The sequence below is a fragment of the Phoenix dactylifera genome, chromosome 2 (assembly GCF_051530095.1).
Source record: "Phoenix dactylifera cultivar Ajwa chromosome 2, Ajwa_hap1_PhDact_Kaust_v1.1, whole genome shotgun sequence".
In the NCBI taxonomy this organism is placed as follows: Eukaryota; Viridiplantae; Streptophyta; class Magnoliopsida; order Arecales; family Arecaceae; genus Phoenix; species Phoenix dactylifera.
Window position 1 is genome coordinate 47,430,001 of NC_143191.1, and position 14,082 is coordinate 47,444,082.

General features: G+C 51.3%; 1 protein-coding gene, 1 long non-coding RNA gene and 1 pseudogene across 2 annotated transcripts; all 3 read right to left on the reverse strand.

Moving 5' to 3' along the window:
• Positions 1-536: 536 nt before the first annotated feature.
• On the reverse strand, positions 537-1,621 carry LOC149768369 (uncharacterized). Its single transcript, XR_016399684.1, has 2 exons — positions 1,331-1,621; positions 537-909 (listed from the first exon to the last, which is right to left on the reverse strand). It is a non-coding gene; the product is annotated as an uncharacterized LOC149768369 (long non-coding RNA).
• Positions 1,622-2,570: 949 nt separating this feature from the next.
• On the reverse strand, positions 2,571-3,289 carry LOC120110275 (malvidin galactosylase UGT88C3 pseudogene; annotated as a pseudogene).
• Positions 3,290-3,978: 689 nt separating this feature from the next.
• Positions 3,979-5,257, reverse strand: LOC103722505 (beta-1,3-galactosyltransferase pvg3-like). Its single transcript, XM_008813091.6, has one exon. It carries the CDS (start codon positions 5,170-5,172, stop codon positions 4,231-4,233), a length of 942 nt encoding a protein of 313 aa, XP_008811313.3. The 5' UTR covers positions 5,173-5,257; the 3' UTR covers positions 3,979-4,230.
• Between the last annotated feature and the right edge of the window lie 8,825 nt (positions 5,258-14,082).

Sequence of the window (14,082 nt, forward strand, 5' to 3'; positions counted from 1 at the left end):
TATCAGAATAGATACTCAAAATGGCTAGCCAGAAAGTATTATTTGAGTTTCTTGATCATATCACTACAAGAAAACTCATCTTTCCCGACGCTTTTTATAATCTTTACCGACGCTTATAAGCGTCGGCTAAAGTTCCCGCAACGCAAACAGAAGCGTCGCAAAAGCGTTGGCGATACCGGAGTGGCAAAAGTTTTTGCTGACGCTAAGAGAAAGCGTTGGCAAAAACTGGACTTTTCCGACGCTAATGAAAGCGTCGGCAAAAACGACATTCGCCGACGCTTTAAAGCGTCAGGAAAGCCCAAAGGACAGTTCTGGGTTTTCGCCAACGCTTTAAAGCGTCGGTAAATGTATTTTTGCCGACGCTTTTATAGCGTCGGCATAGGCGTTTAGTTTACCTTTTTTTGTGCCACAACTTTTATTTACCAACACTTTAAAGCGTCAGGATTGCTATTTTTTAAAAAAAAATAAAAATACGAATGTAAATTATAAAAACACATTATAACAATATAAACCTATATTACATTTACATTGACACAAATATTCAAATCATTCGAAATATTTAAATTGTCATATAATCAAACTACTTTGTCACTACTATTGAACAATTCCCACACCAATCCTTCTCTCTCACTATAATCATATAATGTACAGTAATGTTGCACAAGTTATAATTACAATTGTTGTTGTCTGGTAACCCTGCTGCCATTGCTCTTTTTGGTTTCTAAAATCGAGCCTTCGTGGCCCTCCCATACAGTCATCGTCATCATCTTCTCCATCCTCATCATCTTCACCTTTATCCCATGGGGCTTTTCCACCTCTCAAACTTTTTGGAGTAGGTCGTTTCCTCTTGACATTAGCTGTGCACGTAGCATAATCCATAGCATCTTCCCTAAACAACCTCTTGAACTCCTGCATTACAATATCATATTATGAATTAGTGCAATATGGAAATTTTATATTGTCAGGGGCACGAGAAAATGCTAAACACTAATAGGATGATAGATTTTAACCTCTAAAACAGTCAATAATAGGGCTATGGTTGGGAAGTAAAGGGAAATACAAAATGAAATGTTTTCAGCCAAGTGTTGCTCTATAGTTATATAACTAATTAGCCAATAAAATGGAAGCATATTTACTTTGATGTGAAGTTGAAGGCTAACCAAATTGCTGATAGATGTATGTCCGACAAAACAGGTTTTCAACATAAGATAGGAGAAACGACAACCAAATGTCCAGAAGATCCAAACACTTCATGGTGAAAAATGTGAGATTATATTAGCAGTGCAGAAACACGGTGTAAATTAAGAAATCTAAAGTTTCAGTGGCAAACCTGGTATTTTTGAACCATATCTTCATAGGAAGTAGGCAAAATGATAGGAGCACCATGGATGTTGAAGGGAATATTTTGCTTAGATAGCATCTCTCCAGGCTTTGGATTCCTTTAGGCAAAATGCCTAATTTGGAAAGAAATGTAGATTTCATTAACTAGCTTGAGATAATTAAATGTACATGCACTGCAGCAAAGAACAGGCAAGAAATGACTACTAAGTTAAGAAAGAACAGACGTGGCACTAGGCATCATTTAAACCATACACAATGTTTAAATATCTTTTAAGCTTTAGAAGGAGTTGCAGAGCTAAAACGCTCAGGGCAATCAGCCTGAAAAGCAAACAAAATGTCAAAAACCACTAGAAAACCATATATGTAAATTAATTTATTTACTTGTTTCTCTTCTAGAGAACTCTCTGATGGAATGTCTGATGCCCTTTTATGAACTCCAGCACCTTGCTCCGAGCTGCTTGAGTGTGAGTATTTTGGATTTGAATATGTTGAACCATGACTTTTAATTGGTGGAGGGAGACAGTCATTTCTGGTGTTCCTCTTCGTTTACTGGGGAACAAAAAGGAAATATAGTCTCAGTACTAGGGGAGGAAATATAGTCCAGTCAACTAAAGCTATACCGGCTTGGGGGCACTCTAAAATATAGAACTTCATATTTCGAATCAATAAATCCTTGCAGTCAAAAAACAGATCCCCAATTTTCTAAGTTTTTTCATAACAGCAAAAGCGTGCGATCACACTAACCATGTGAATTTAGCATGAACAAATGACCCCCTCCCATATTCAAGCATAGAGACAATACATTAACGCGGTCCTGCAATAATACAATACGTACCTATGTGTGTCTATATATATATATATAATATATACTTCTAACAGTGGGTTGGCCAAGTAAATTAGCAAAAAATGAAGTTTGTACGGACTGTAAATGTTTTGAGACTAGAGTTGATCATGGCCAGATTTGGACACAAAAAATACTAAAATTAAATTTGATCTAAAATCTAACTAAAAGTATTTGAGACCTGGCCTTAAAATGCATGCGACCCTTGAACTCAGCCATAGATGCAAAATGCATTTAAAGACAGGTTGAACTAAAATTGTAATCCACTAGCCTCGCATGCCAGCCATAGCCATTAACCTACACGGTAAGCTAATAATTCAACAGGCCATGCATTTCACCAGGCAAGGGAGTGCTCAAAAGGAAAAAAGTACAACATCTTCATACCAGATTAATATTTGTTTGAAGCCCCTCCTTTGCTCATGTCCTCAGCTAGTTGCTCCAAATAATTATACGACGACCCATCTTTCCCTATGGCATTCTTGATTGCCAGTCTGATCTCTTCAGCCTTCGCCCTCACTATCTTCCCGTCCTCAGAGTCCCCCATCAAACACCTAACTCCCCTTTCCAACTCCTTGGCCCCAACATATCCCCCTCCCCTTCTGTCCACCTTGAGCTGCACAGCCACCCCAAGCATCCTCTCCATCTCAAAAGCATTCAGGTGCTGCTCCGCATACAGCGGCCATCCAAGCATCGGCACCCCGAACCACAAGCTCTCCAGGGTCGAGTTCCACCCGCAATGCGTCACGAATCCCCCGACCGCCTCGTGAGCTAATATCTCCTTCCGCGGCACCCAACTTGGCCACACCAATCCCCTTTCTCCGGTCCTCTCCAAGAAACCCTCCGGCAATACTTCCCCCAAATTTGCATCGATTGGGTGCCAGAATTTCCCCGTCGAAGGTGTCCGGAGACACCACAAGAACCGGTACCCAAATCCCAGACAAAAACTATCGAAATAATTACTAGGTGACGATGAGAAAGAGGGAACCCAAACCCTAATTCGAGATCACAAAGGATAAGAAAAAAGAAAATAAATCTTGAGCAAAGATAATGATAGAATCGAAATCACTGGAACAAGAACCGGATTTCTTACCTTTCTGGCTCTATCATTTCTGCTACTCTCTTGCTTCTTGTGACCTTGTTTCTCCTTCTGTGAGCCTCTCCTACGGTTTCTTCTTCTTGGATCTTCTAGGGCTCCGCTTCGGTCTTTTTCGATTCCTTATCGGCTGAGATATTTCCTCCTCCTTTTCTCTTTATCCGTTCTTCAGAAGGTGGTTTGAGTTCCCACCGACCATAGAATGCTTATGACCGAGAGGGTGCCCCTCTTTGCTTGCAGGGGCGAACGACGGGCGCACCAAACACAGAGGGTGACGTGGGCTGCGTCGTGGCATTTCGTCGCCGGAGAGGAGGAACGAGGAGACGAGCTAGGGCTTGAGATCGGGATGCAGAATGAGAAGGAGGAACAGCCCGCTTGTTTTTTGTTGTGAATTTGAGTTCTGACGACGCGCATACGCGTCGTCTTAGGCCATAATCTACCACGACGCTAATTAGCGTCGTCTATGGCCGACGCTTTTAGAAAGCGTTGGCATATGTTGGGGCTGGATGGAAAATCGCCGACGCTTGTAAAAAGCGTCGGCAGAAAAGGATCGGTAAAACTCCATTTTTTTGTAGTATATATAAGTACCTAAGATCTATCCAGCGAATAATCGATGTGGAATTAAATACACATCTGTACGGATCCTGACATGCACCTCATAAATTTTCCAACCGCATGAAACTTTTACCATTCTTCAGCTAATCCATGTTCGTCGTGTTCTTGTTAACAGATCAGATGATTAACCTAACTGCCAAGCGCGCAGGAGCACATGCTACACGCTTCCATTAGCCAAGCTGGCAAAGGGAAGCAATTAATGTGCTCTAGTTTACAAGTGCATTGAGGTCAGGCCACCTCTTAACAATATTCTGTCGAAAGAATACGCAAACGGTGGGCAATACAATTAATACGAGAAATTAACTACTCTCCATTAAAATTCAACGAGGCAAAACTCTTTTCAAGAGATGTGATAGAGCTTAGAAGGCTTCAAGCCATTAGTAACTTTGAAGTACTTCAACGTCCGCGCCCACTTCAAGTTGTCCTTGAGCTGGTGCACCGCAATGGTGTCCGGAACGAGGGCGTGCGCGCACGGATCCCCGCTCGGGTAGTTGTACATGGCCGGCTTAGTGTCAAACTTGTCGTCGGACCGGTTTCCATCCCTGAGCCACGTCCATGTGGTGAAGTCCTCCGGCCCGACCGTGTGGCTCCTGGCTATCTCGGAAGTTGCGATCCATTCCACCAAGTCCCAGGACAAGACATACCCCATACCCGACATGTAATGCCTGTAAGGGTCCACACGATCGCAGGGCACCGCGCATCCGTAGTACAAATCCTGTCTCGGCATCTTCTTCAGTGATTGGGCCAATCTAGCGAGCCTGAAGTAGATGTCGTCGTCCGCCTTCATGACATAGTCGTAAGGCCGGTCGGCGTCGCCGCTGGTGTCGAACAGTTTTGGGAGGGTAGAGAAGTAAGTGTAGGTCTTGCCGCCGTTCATGTTCTCGGTGCAGTTGAGGATGAGGATGTCATCGTAGCGCAGGATCTCGAGGGCGACGAGGACTCGCTGGTCCTCCTTGGTGAGGTTGCAGAAGACGAAGCGGATGTCGACGTGGGCGGTGGCGAGCTTGGGCTGGAGGGAGTAGACGAGTCGGAGGAGGTGGCGGCGCTCATAGTGGTCGGGGTGGGTGAGAATTCCCATGAATAGCCGGAAGTCGGGCTTTGGGGCAATTGGTTCGGTCAGGTTGGCGAAGGTAGATCGGCAACTGGTGGTCGTGAGGGACTGGAGCTTCAACTCTTTAGCATAGGGGAAGAGGAAGAGGAAAAGGAAAGCCAACAGGGCTAGAGGGAGGAGGATGAAGGTTGTGGCGGAGGGAAGTGGTTTGAAGATGGAAGGCTTCTTCATGGTGGTGGTCGGAGCTAGCTCAAATGAGCCTGGACTTCAGAAAATTAGCCTTGGAGGAGCTGGTCGTATAAATTAAGAGCCTGAGTGGGTTGAATGGATTGCCGAGGGGGAAGGTTGATGGGAAATCATGGGATCTTAGCCTTCAAGTTACTTGAAATAAAGGCTTCCACTTAGGTCTACGGTACAACAACATGCCTTGGGGTTGGAGTAAAGGGCATGAGAGGGAAGTTGAGAAGAGTTGACTTGGGATTATGTCCAACCGGGATGATGATATACGCCTGTTCTTTTTTGTAGAGACACGTTGGGCACAAGCTAAATATAGCAGTTGGATCCGGACACAATGCTCGTTTTGCGCTAGAGAGACCCTTGCCAATTATCCACGTCTGCCGCATCATCACGTAACCTCAAGGATACGTTTGGTCCGTGGAATATTTTTTTTTAGTAAATTATTTTTTTAAAAAAATTGATATCTCAATATATAATTTTTAAAAAATTAATTTTTGCATGTTTGGTTGATCATATGAAACTGACAAATTTCAAAATAGCTTATATTTAGGCGAGCATCTATTTTTATAGAAAAATTATATGAAATATATGTCATGCTCTTAATAAAGAAAAAGATCTTACCTCATTCAATGTTGAAGCTTAAGAATATTTTTTTTAAAAAAAAAATACAGTAATTCTCAACGAGTGGAAAAGTAATATTTCTATGCCCGGCGTAGAATTTCTTCCTCATAAAATGTGAAAATCTTATTTTTATAAAAAAAATTACTTTTCAATCTTTTTTAAAAAACTCCAACCAAATATAAAATATTTCTTTATGTTTTTATTAACCACACTTTTCTCACTTCTCTTTCTGAAAACCAAAAGAGTTCTAAATATATCAGTGTTGTGGGAAAAAACAGGGAAAGGGACTGCGTTCCCACAGAAGGTATTGTTTTCTTTAGAGCAGGTAGAAGCCTTCCTCACGGTTTTGCCCTATAAAAGGCGCCTTCTGAGGGAAGGATAATCGAGCCCTCCATTTAAGGCACGGACCTTTCCGCTATTCAATCGATGTAGGACTAAGTCCGAGATCCTTTATTCCCACAACAACAGCCCCCCAGCGGAAAGGTCTGAGCCGAGGTCAAAGGTCCCTATCTGGCGCGCCAATTGTTAAGGTCCGGGTTCCTCCGACCTCAGACCTTAGCACCCACCGAACTGGAACAGGGAAAGGAGACTGCGTTTTCACAGAAGGCATTGTCCGCTTTGGAATAGATAGAAGCCTTGCTCATGGTTTTACCATTTAAAAGACGCCTCCTGAGGAAAAGGTAATCGAGCCCTCCATTAAAAGGCACATACATTTTCGCTATTCAGTCGATGTGGGACTAAGTTCGAGACCCTTTATTCCTACAACATCAATCAGAAACTCGACTAATCAGGTATCATTTTCTAATTCAAGACAGTGACGTAGTGACCAAAAAGATGATGGACATGGAACGGTAGTCTATCTCCTTGTGGATCCATGCACAATGGCCGGAGAGCATACAAACAAATACATGGAAAAGAATCCAAATCTATAGTAGTTTACAAGAAATGCTATTTGTTGCTGGTGGTCCAAACCGAGAACGATTGACACAGCGGTGTGAACGGGGTTCCGTCTGAGTTGTCTTGGTTGGTGTTGGTTACGCTCCACCTTGCACCGGAAAACCTGCGAGCAAGCCTCGCACCACCACTGGGGTAGTGGGGGCCCTCCAACGATCAAGTCAGAGGAGATTGGAGGAGAAGGAGAGATAATAATAGCAAGCAAGAGAGTGCTCTGGAAGATATTGCTTACCCCCCTTCTCCCCCCAGCCGCATATATACCTGGCTGGGGGGTCTCTCAGGGGGGTTTGTCATCGTGGGGCGCGATGGAGTGGCCACTGACATGGCCGTTACAGGGCGTCGTGGAGCAGCGCTGGGTACGGCCATGACAGGGCGTAGTGGAGTTCCGCTTTGTACGGCTGATACAGGAGATCGTGGAACAGCATCGGATACAGCCGTTGCAGGGAGTAGTGAAGCAGGAGGCCTCGGCGTGCCTCTGGGAAGCAGCCTGTCGTTATCAAGAGATCTCCGACTCGGGGTCGAAGTGCTGGATCAGGGGGCAGCCGACTCGGGGTCGGGCTGCGGTGCTGAGGATATCCGACTTGGGGTCGGATTGCTAGATTAAGGGGCAGCCGACTCGGGGTCGGGCTGCGGTGCTGAGGATATCCGACTTGGGGTCGGATTGCTAGATTAAGGGGCAGCTGACTCGGGGTCGGGCTGCGAAGCCGAAGATGTCCGACTCGGGGCCGGACTGCTGGATCGAAGGGCAGCCGACTCGAGGTCGGGCTGCGGTGCTGAGGATATCCGACTTGGGGTCGGATTGCTAGATTAAGGGGCAACCGACTCGGGGTCGGGCTGCGGAGCCGAAGATGTCCGACTCGGGGTCGGATTGCTGGATCAAAGGGCAGTCGTAGTCTTCATGGGCGCGCGTGCCGGTCACGTGGAGCATGGCGACTTAGTTCCCCCGTAACAGTAGCCCCCCACTTCCGAGTCTGGAACCAGAAGGGGAACGGGTGAAGGGAGTGATGCTTCGAGATTGCCGCCATCCCTCGGAGAGGCGCGCGCGCTTCGAGCTCCCCGCCTTCTTTATGGCGTATGGCGGTTGTTGCTGACCTGGCAGTCTGAGGATTTCGGCGGACATCCTTCCTTAATGGTGTCGATTCGCCTTTGGGGCGCGAGCGACCCTTCGGCGGCCAGGCGTCCTCTGGCGTCATCGAGGCATCCTCCCCCTTTCCGCCTATTTAACCGGGGGCCCTCCCCGTCCCTCTTCCTCTTTACAGACATTTTCGAGTTTCCCCTTTGCGCTGCCGTTGTTGCCGTCGGACTGTTCGCTTGCTTCTCTTTTTTTTTGTATGTCGGCGTTTTGCCAAATTATATGGGCCTTGGCCCTGAAACAATGAAAATTAATACAAGTCGAATGTTTCTTCATCCCGCTTTCGTCCTCCTCTTTTTTTCTTTTTAACTCTTGGCAACGTCTTGCCGACTCCTGACTCTCGAAGTTCTTCCGGCCCTAAGCCAGGCATCCGAGGGTTAGGCCTCAGGAAATTCTTCCGGCGCTAAGCCAGGCATCCGAGGGTTAGGCCTCAGGAAATTCTTCCGGCACTAAGCCAGGCATCCGAGGGTTAGGCCTCAGGAAATTCTTCCGGCGCTAAGCCAGGCATCCGAGGGTTAGGCCTCAGGAAATTCTTCCGGCACTAAGCCAGGCATCCGAGGGTTAGGCCTCAGGAAATTCTTCCGGCACTAAGCCAGGCATCCGAGGGTTAGGCCTCAGGAAATTCTTCCGGCGCTAAGCCAGGCATCCGAGGGTTAGGCCTCAGGAAATTCTTCCGGCACTAAGCCAGGCATCTCTTCCGGCACTAAGCCAGGCATCCGAGGGTTAGGCCTCAGGAAATTCTTCCGGCACTAAGCCAGGCATCCGAGGGTTAGGCCTCAGGAAATTCTTCCGGCACTAAGCCAGGCATCCGAGGGTTAGGCCTCAGGAAATTCTTCCGGCACTAAACCAGGCATCCGAGGGTTAGGCATCAGGAAATTCTTCCGGCACTAAGCCAGGCATCCGAGGGTTAGGCCTCAGGAAATTTCGCTCGTTGGTCGGCCAAGGCTGGCGCAAGCCGAGGCGACCGGTCGGGGCTTCAGGCTAGTCTGGTCCCGGGATGGTCATCGGGTTAGCCTGGCATCCGAGGGCCGAGCCTCGGGAGATTCCGCTCGTTGGTCGGCCAAGGCTGGCGCAAGCCGAGGCGACCGGTCGGGGCTTCAGGCTAGTCTGGTCCTGGGATGGTCATCGGGTTAGCCTGGCATCCGAGGGCCGAGCCTCGGGAGATTCCGCTCGTTGGTCGGCCAAGGCTGGCGCAAGCCAAGGCGACCGGTCGGGGCTTCAGGCTAGTCTGCTCCCGGGATGATCATCGGGTTAGCCTGGCATCCGAGGGCCGGGCCTCGGGAGATTCCGCTCGTTGGTCGGCCAAGGCTGGCGCAAGCCAAGGCGACCGGTCGGGGCTTCAGGCTAGTCTGCTCCCGGGATGATCATCGGATTAGCCTGGCATCCGAGGGCCGGGCCTCGGGAGATTCCGCTCGTTGGTCGGCCAAGGCTGGCGCAAGCCAAGGCGACCGGTCGGGGCTTCAGGCTAGTCTGCTCCCGGGATGATCATCGGGTTAGCCTGGCATCCGAGGGCCGAGCCTCGGGAGATTCCGCTCGTTGGTCGGCCAAGGCTGGCGCAAGCCAAGGCGACCGGTCGGGGCTTCAGGCTAGTCTGCTCCCGGGATGATCATCGGGTTAGCCTGGCATCCGAGGGCCGGGCCTCGGGAGATTCCGCTCGTTGGCCATGCGCCTGTCGCTTGCAGCCCGACGGGGTTTCTCCGTGGCCAGCTGCGATCGTGTTTCTCCTCTTCTCCAAGCGTTGCCTGGGGAACACCAGAAGGGCATTAAACGCTAATTGATGCGTTACCTGGGAAATCGGATCGCCAGTTGCTGCTTGCGAGGAGTGTCAGTTAAGCGGCCGCGATGCGCGCGTTCTTCGAGGCGGATGCGGCCTGGGCGCGAGCGGAGATATGTGGACCTAGGGGTACGTGCCACCCGGAGTGTCCTGCACAAAGAATGCGATTAAGGAGAATGACGCTTAGGAAATCGCGGGAAGATACGTCTCGAGAGCCAGAACGGCTCCGGATTCAATGCGTCCGCATTTATGGGAGCCACCCGCATCGGAACGACCGGGGGGCTGCAGTTTGGCTATAAATACAGGTGCAGGTGCGATGGAGTTTGCCAAGCCGGAGCTGTTCAAGTTGCCATGGATCGTGGACCTTCTCTCTGGCGCATGGCTGAGAGACTCCTGCCGAAGGAACGGGAGGCACGCCCCTCGCGACTTCAGCCAACTAGCCGTTTCATCTGGGATCAGCAAGGAGGGTCTCCCCGGCGGAACTCCGCTCTAGGCGTTTCATCCGGGATCACATCTCCCCTCCTTGAAGTTCAGCCTCCCGATTGAGCTCTGCACCAGACGCCTGATCCGGGACCGCGCCTCCATATGCTCTTCCCCCTTGTATTCCTTCTCTCCCCTAACACTGGGGAGGACCGGAATATCCCTTGGAGGTGGCGTTCCTCTGGAGGCAGCGGGAGCTTCGTCGGCGGCGGCTCCTCATCCTCTTCGTGGGGCGTGGATGGCGCCTCCGGTTGGAGGCAGTGTGGAGCTTCGTCCACTTCTTCTTCATCCGCGCCGGCTCTTCGTCTCTTTCGTGAGACGTCGATGGCGCCTCCGGTTGGAAGCACCCACTTCCGACGGGATTGCAACCGCTTCAGATGGAGGTTTCGGGATCCCAGATCTTCAGCTCCTCGGAGTCTCCACCTCTTCTTTACTTTCTTTACACCCTAATTCCCCCCTGGGAATTCCTTGTAATCACACGAGCACGCCGTTGTAACCAGAAATTATTGAAATGCAAAGTATTATACATTTTTGAACTGTCTTTCTGGCATCGTCGTTCTACTGGTAATACATCCGCAGGTTAGCGGAATTCCAGCTCCTTAGAATTTCTCGACCATCTAGGACCTCCAGCTAGTAGGAGCCAGGTCGGTTTACCCAGCGAACCTTATATGGGCCTTCCCAATTTGGCGCTAGCTTCCCACCTTCCGCAGGTCGAGATGCTTTAGCTCGCCTTAGCACCAGATCTCCGATTCTGAAAAGCTTCGGTCGGACCTTGGAGTTGTAATATCGGGCCACCCTCCGCTGATACATCGCCATCCGAACCTGCGCCATTTCCCTCGCTTCTTCCAAGAGATCCAGGTTCCCTCGGAGTTGTTCCGAATTGGCCTCGGGTCGGTGCGCGGCCACCCGAGGTGAGGGGAGTCCGAGCTCCACGGGGACAACGGCTTCCGTGCCATAGGTTAGGCTGAAAGGCGTCTCCCCGGTAGGGGTCCGATGCGTGGTCCGATACGCCCAAAGGACATTCTCGAGTTCTTCGACCCAAGCTTGCCCCGTCCGACCGATTCGCGCTTTGATTCCTTGGAGGATTGTCCGATTTGTGACCTCGGCCTCGCCGTTGGTTTGGGGATGCGACACAGATGTGAACCGATGCTCGATCCCGAACTCCTCGCAGAAGTCACGGAAATGCTTGTTGTCGAACTGTCGCCCATTATCCGAGATGAGGACCCGAGGTACCCCAAATCGGACAATGATGTTCTTCTTCACGAACTTCCGGACTTGCACCTCCGTGATAGTGGCCAGCGGCTCTGCCTCCACCCACTTGGTGAAGTAGTTGATTGCAACAATCAAAAATTTCCGCTGAGCTGAAGCGACGGGGAATGGTCCGAGGATATCCATTCCCCACTGGGCGAAGGGCCAGGGTGCAGTGATTGGTGCCAAGGGGACAGAAGGGACTCTCTGGACATTGGCGTGGCGCTGGCAGGCGTCGCATTTCCGCACATGATCCTTTGAGTCCTCCAACAAGGTAGGCCAATAATAGCCTTGCCTCATGATCTTATGCGCCAAGGACCTAGCCCCCAGGTGCGATCCGCAGATGCCTTCGTGGACTTCACTGAGGGCGTAGGCCGCTTCCGAAGGGCGGAGGCACCTTAAGAGGGGGGCGGTGAACGAGGTCCGATACAGCCTCCCTTCATAGAGTACGTAGTGGGCGGACTTCATGACGAGTCGCCGAGCTTGATCTTCGTCCTCTGGGAGGATCCCTTCGGCGAGGTAGGCGACGAGCGGGTCCATCCAAGATGGCTCCGGATCAATCGCCATCACCGCTCCGGCCTCGCCGATGCTCGGGGCATCCAGGGTCTCCAGGTAGATCGCCCTCGACAAGTTGTGCGCGTCTGCGCCCACCAAGCGGGACAGCCTGTCGGCCCTGGCATTTTCGCTTCTTGGGACCTGCTGAATGTCAACACTGCCGAGGTCGGGAATGAGTGCTTGCACCTTCCAGACATAGCTCTGCATGGTCGGGCTCCGAGCCTCGAACTCCCCTCGGACCTGCCCGACCACCAGCTGGGAGTCGGTGAAGACCTTCAAACGCCGGATGCCGAGCTCCTTGGTGAGTTTGAGTCCTGTGACTAGGGCCTCGTATTCCGCCTCGTTGTTGGTCACTGGAAATCCGAACCTCAAGGCATACTCGGCTATCACTCCATCGGGACTGGTAAGGACCAGCCCGGCCCCTCCACCTTCGGGGTTCGACGACCCATCAATGTGAAGCGTCCAGATTGGGAGGTCGAGGCTGGGTGTTTCCGGCGGCCTAGGTCTTGCCTCCTGCACAGTGCACTCAGCGAGAAAGTCCGCGAGCACCTGGGCCTTGATGGCGGGTCGGGGCTGGTAGCGGATGTCGAACTCACCAAGTTCTACTGCCCACTTCACCAGCCGTCCCGCATTCTCAGGATTGCTGAGGATCTGCCGCAGTGGTTGATCGGTCAAGAGGGTGACAGGATGAGCCTGGAAATAGGGGCGAAGCCTCCTGGCCGCGGTGAGCAGCGCGAAGGCGATCTTTTCCGCCTTCGTATACCGCGTCTCGGCATCCCGTAGGACCCGGCTGATGTAGTACACAGGCTTCTGGAGCTTTGCCTCTTCCCGAACCAGTACTGCACTGACTGCGGTTGGGGAGACCGCCAGATAGAGGTAGAGCATCTCCCCCTCTTGCGGCTTGGACAGCAGGGGAGGAGACGCCAAGTACTCCTTGAGTTGGTCGAATGCCACTTGACATTCGGCCGTCCAAAGGAAGTCTTTCGGGCGCTTCAACACCTTGAAGAACGGTTGGCAGCGTTCGGCCGATTTTGCCACAAATCGTTCGAGCGCGGCGACCCTTCCAGCGAGCTCCTGAACCTCCTTCACTTTGGTCGGAGGGGACATATCTTGGATGGCCTTGATTTTGTCCGGGTTGGCCTCGATCCCCCGCTGGTTGACAATGAAACCGAGGAACCTCCCGGCCGAAGCGCCAAAGGCGCACTTCGCTGGGTTCAGCTTCATGCGAAACTTCCGCAGGGTGGCAAAAGTCTCCTCCAGATCCGCGATGTGTTGGTCTGCATGGCGGCTCTTCACCAGCATATCGTCCACGTACACCTCCATGTTCCGGCCGATTTGCCCTTTGAAGATTTTGTTGACGAGGCGCTGGTAAGTGGCGCCAGCATTCTTCAGACCGAAGGGCATTACCTTGTAACAGTACAGCCCCCGGTCTGTTATAAAGGCAGTTTTCTCCTCGTCCTGTGGGGCCATCATTATCTGGTTGTAGCCGGAGAAGGCGTCCATGAAAGACAGCAGCTGATATCCGGAAGTCGCGTCGACCAGTTGGTCTATCCGCGGAAGCGGAAAGCTATCCTTGGGGCATGCCTTGTTCAGGTCGGTGTAGTCGATGCACATCCTCCACTTTCCGCTCGCCTTCCGGACAAGTACGACATTTGCCAGCCATTCGGGGTAGCTGACCTCCCTTATGAATCCTGCCTCCAAGAGCTTGTCTACCTCCTGGTCGACCACCCGGATCCGATCCGGGGCACAGTGTCTCTTCTTCTGCTTTACTGGTCGGTGGGTCGGGTCGACGTTGAGGGCGTGAGAAATGACCTCCGGGTCGATCCCAGGTACATCGGCCGCCGACCAGGCAAATACATCAGCATTGGCTCGGAGGAATTCCACTAACCTGAGCCGAGCTTCTGAGTCGAGGTTGGCACCGACCCGGACCGTACGGTCCGGGCGACCCTCTTCAAGGGGAACTTCGATCACACCCTCGGCCGGCTCCCCGTGCCGCAAAGCCACCTCGTCTCTGGCGTCAAGGGACTCGACGCTTAGGGCCTCCGCGGGCTTCTTCCCTTTGAGAGTTGCTAGGAAACATTGCCGTGCGGTCGGTTGGTCACCTCGGACCTCTCCAATCCCGGCCGCCGTGGGGAACCGC

Bases quoted from the DNA above. Each gene is read 5' to 3' on its own strand.
- LOC103722505 (XM_008813091.6), bottom strand. From the start codon at position 5,172: ATGAAGAAGCCTTCCATCTTCAAACCACTTCCCTCCGCCACAACCTTC.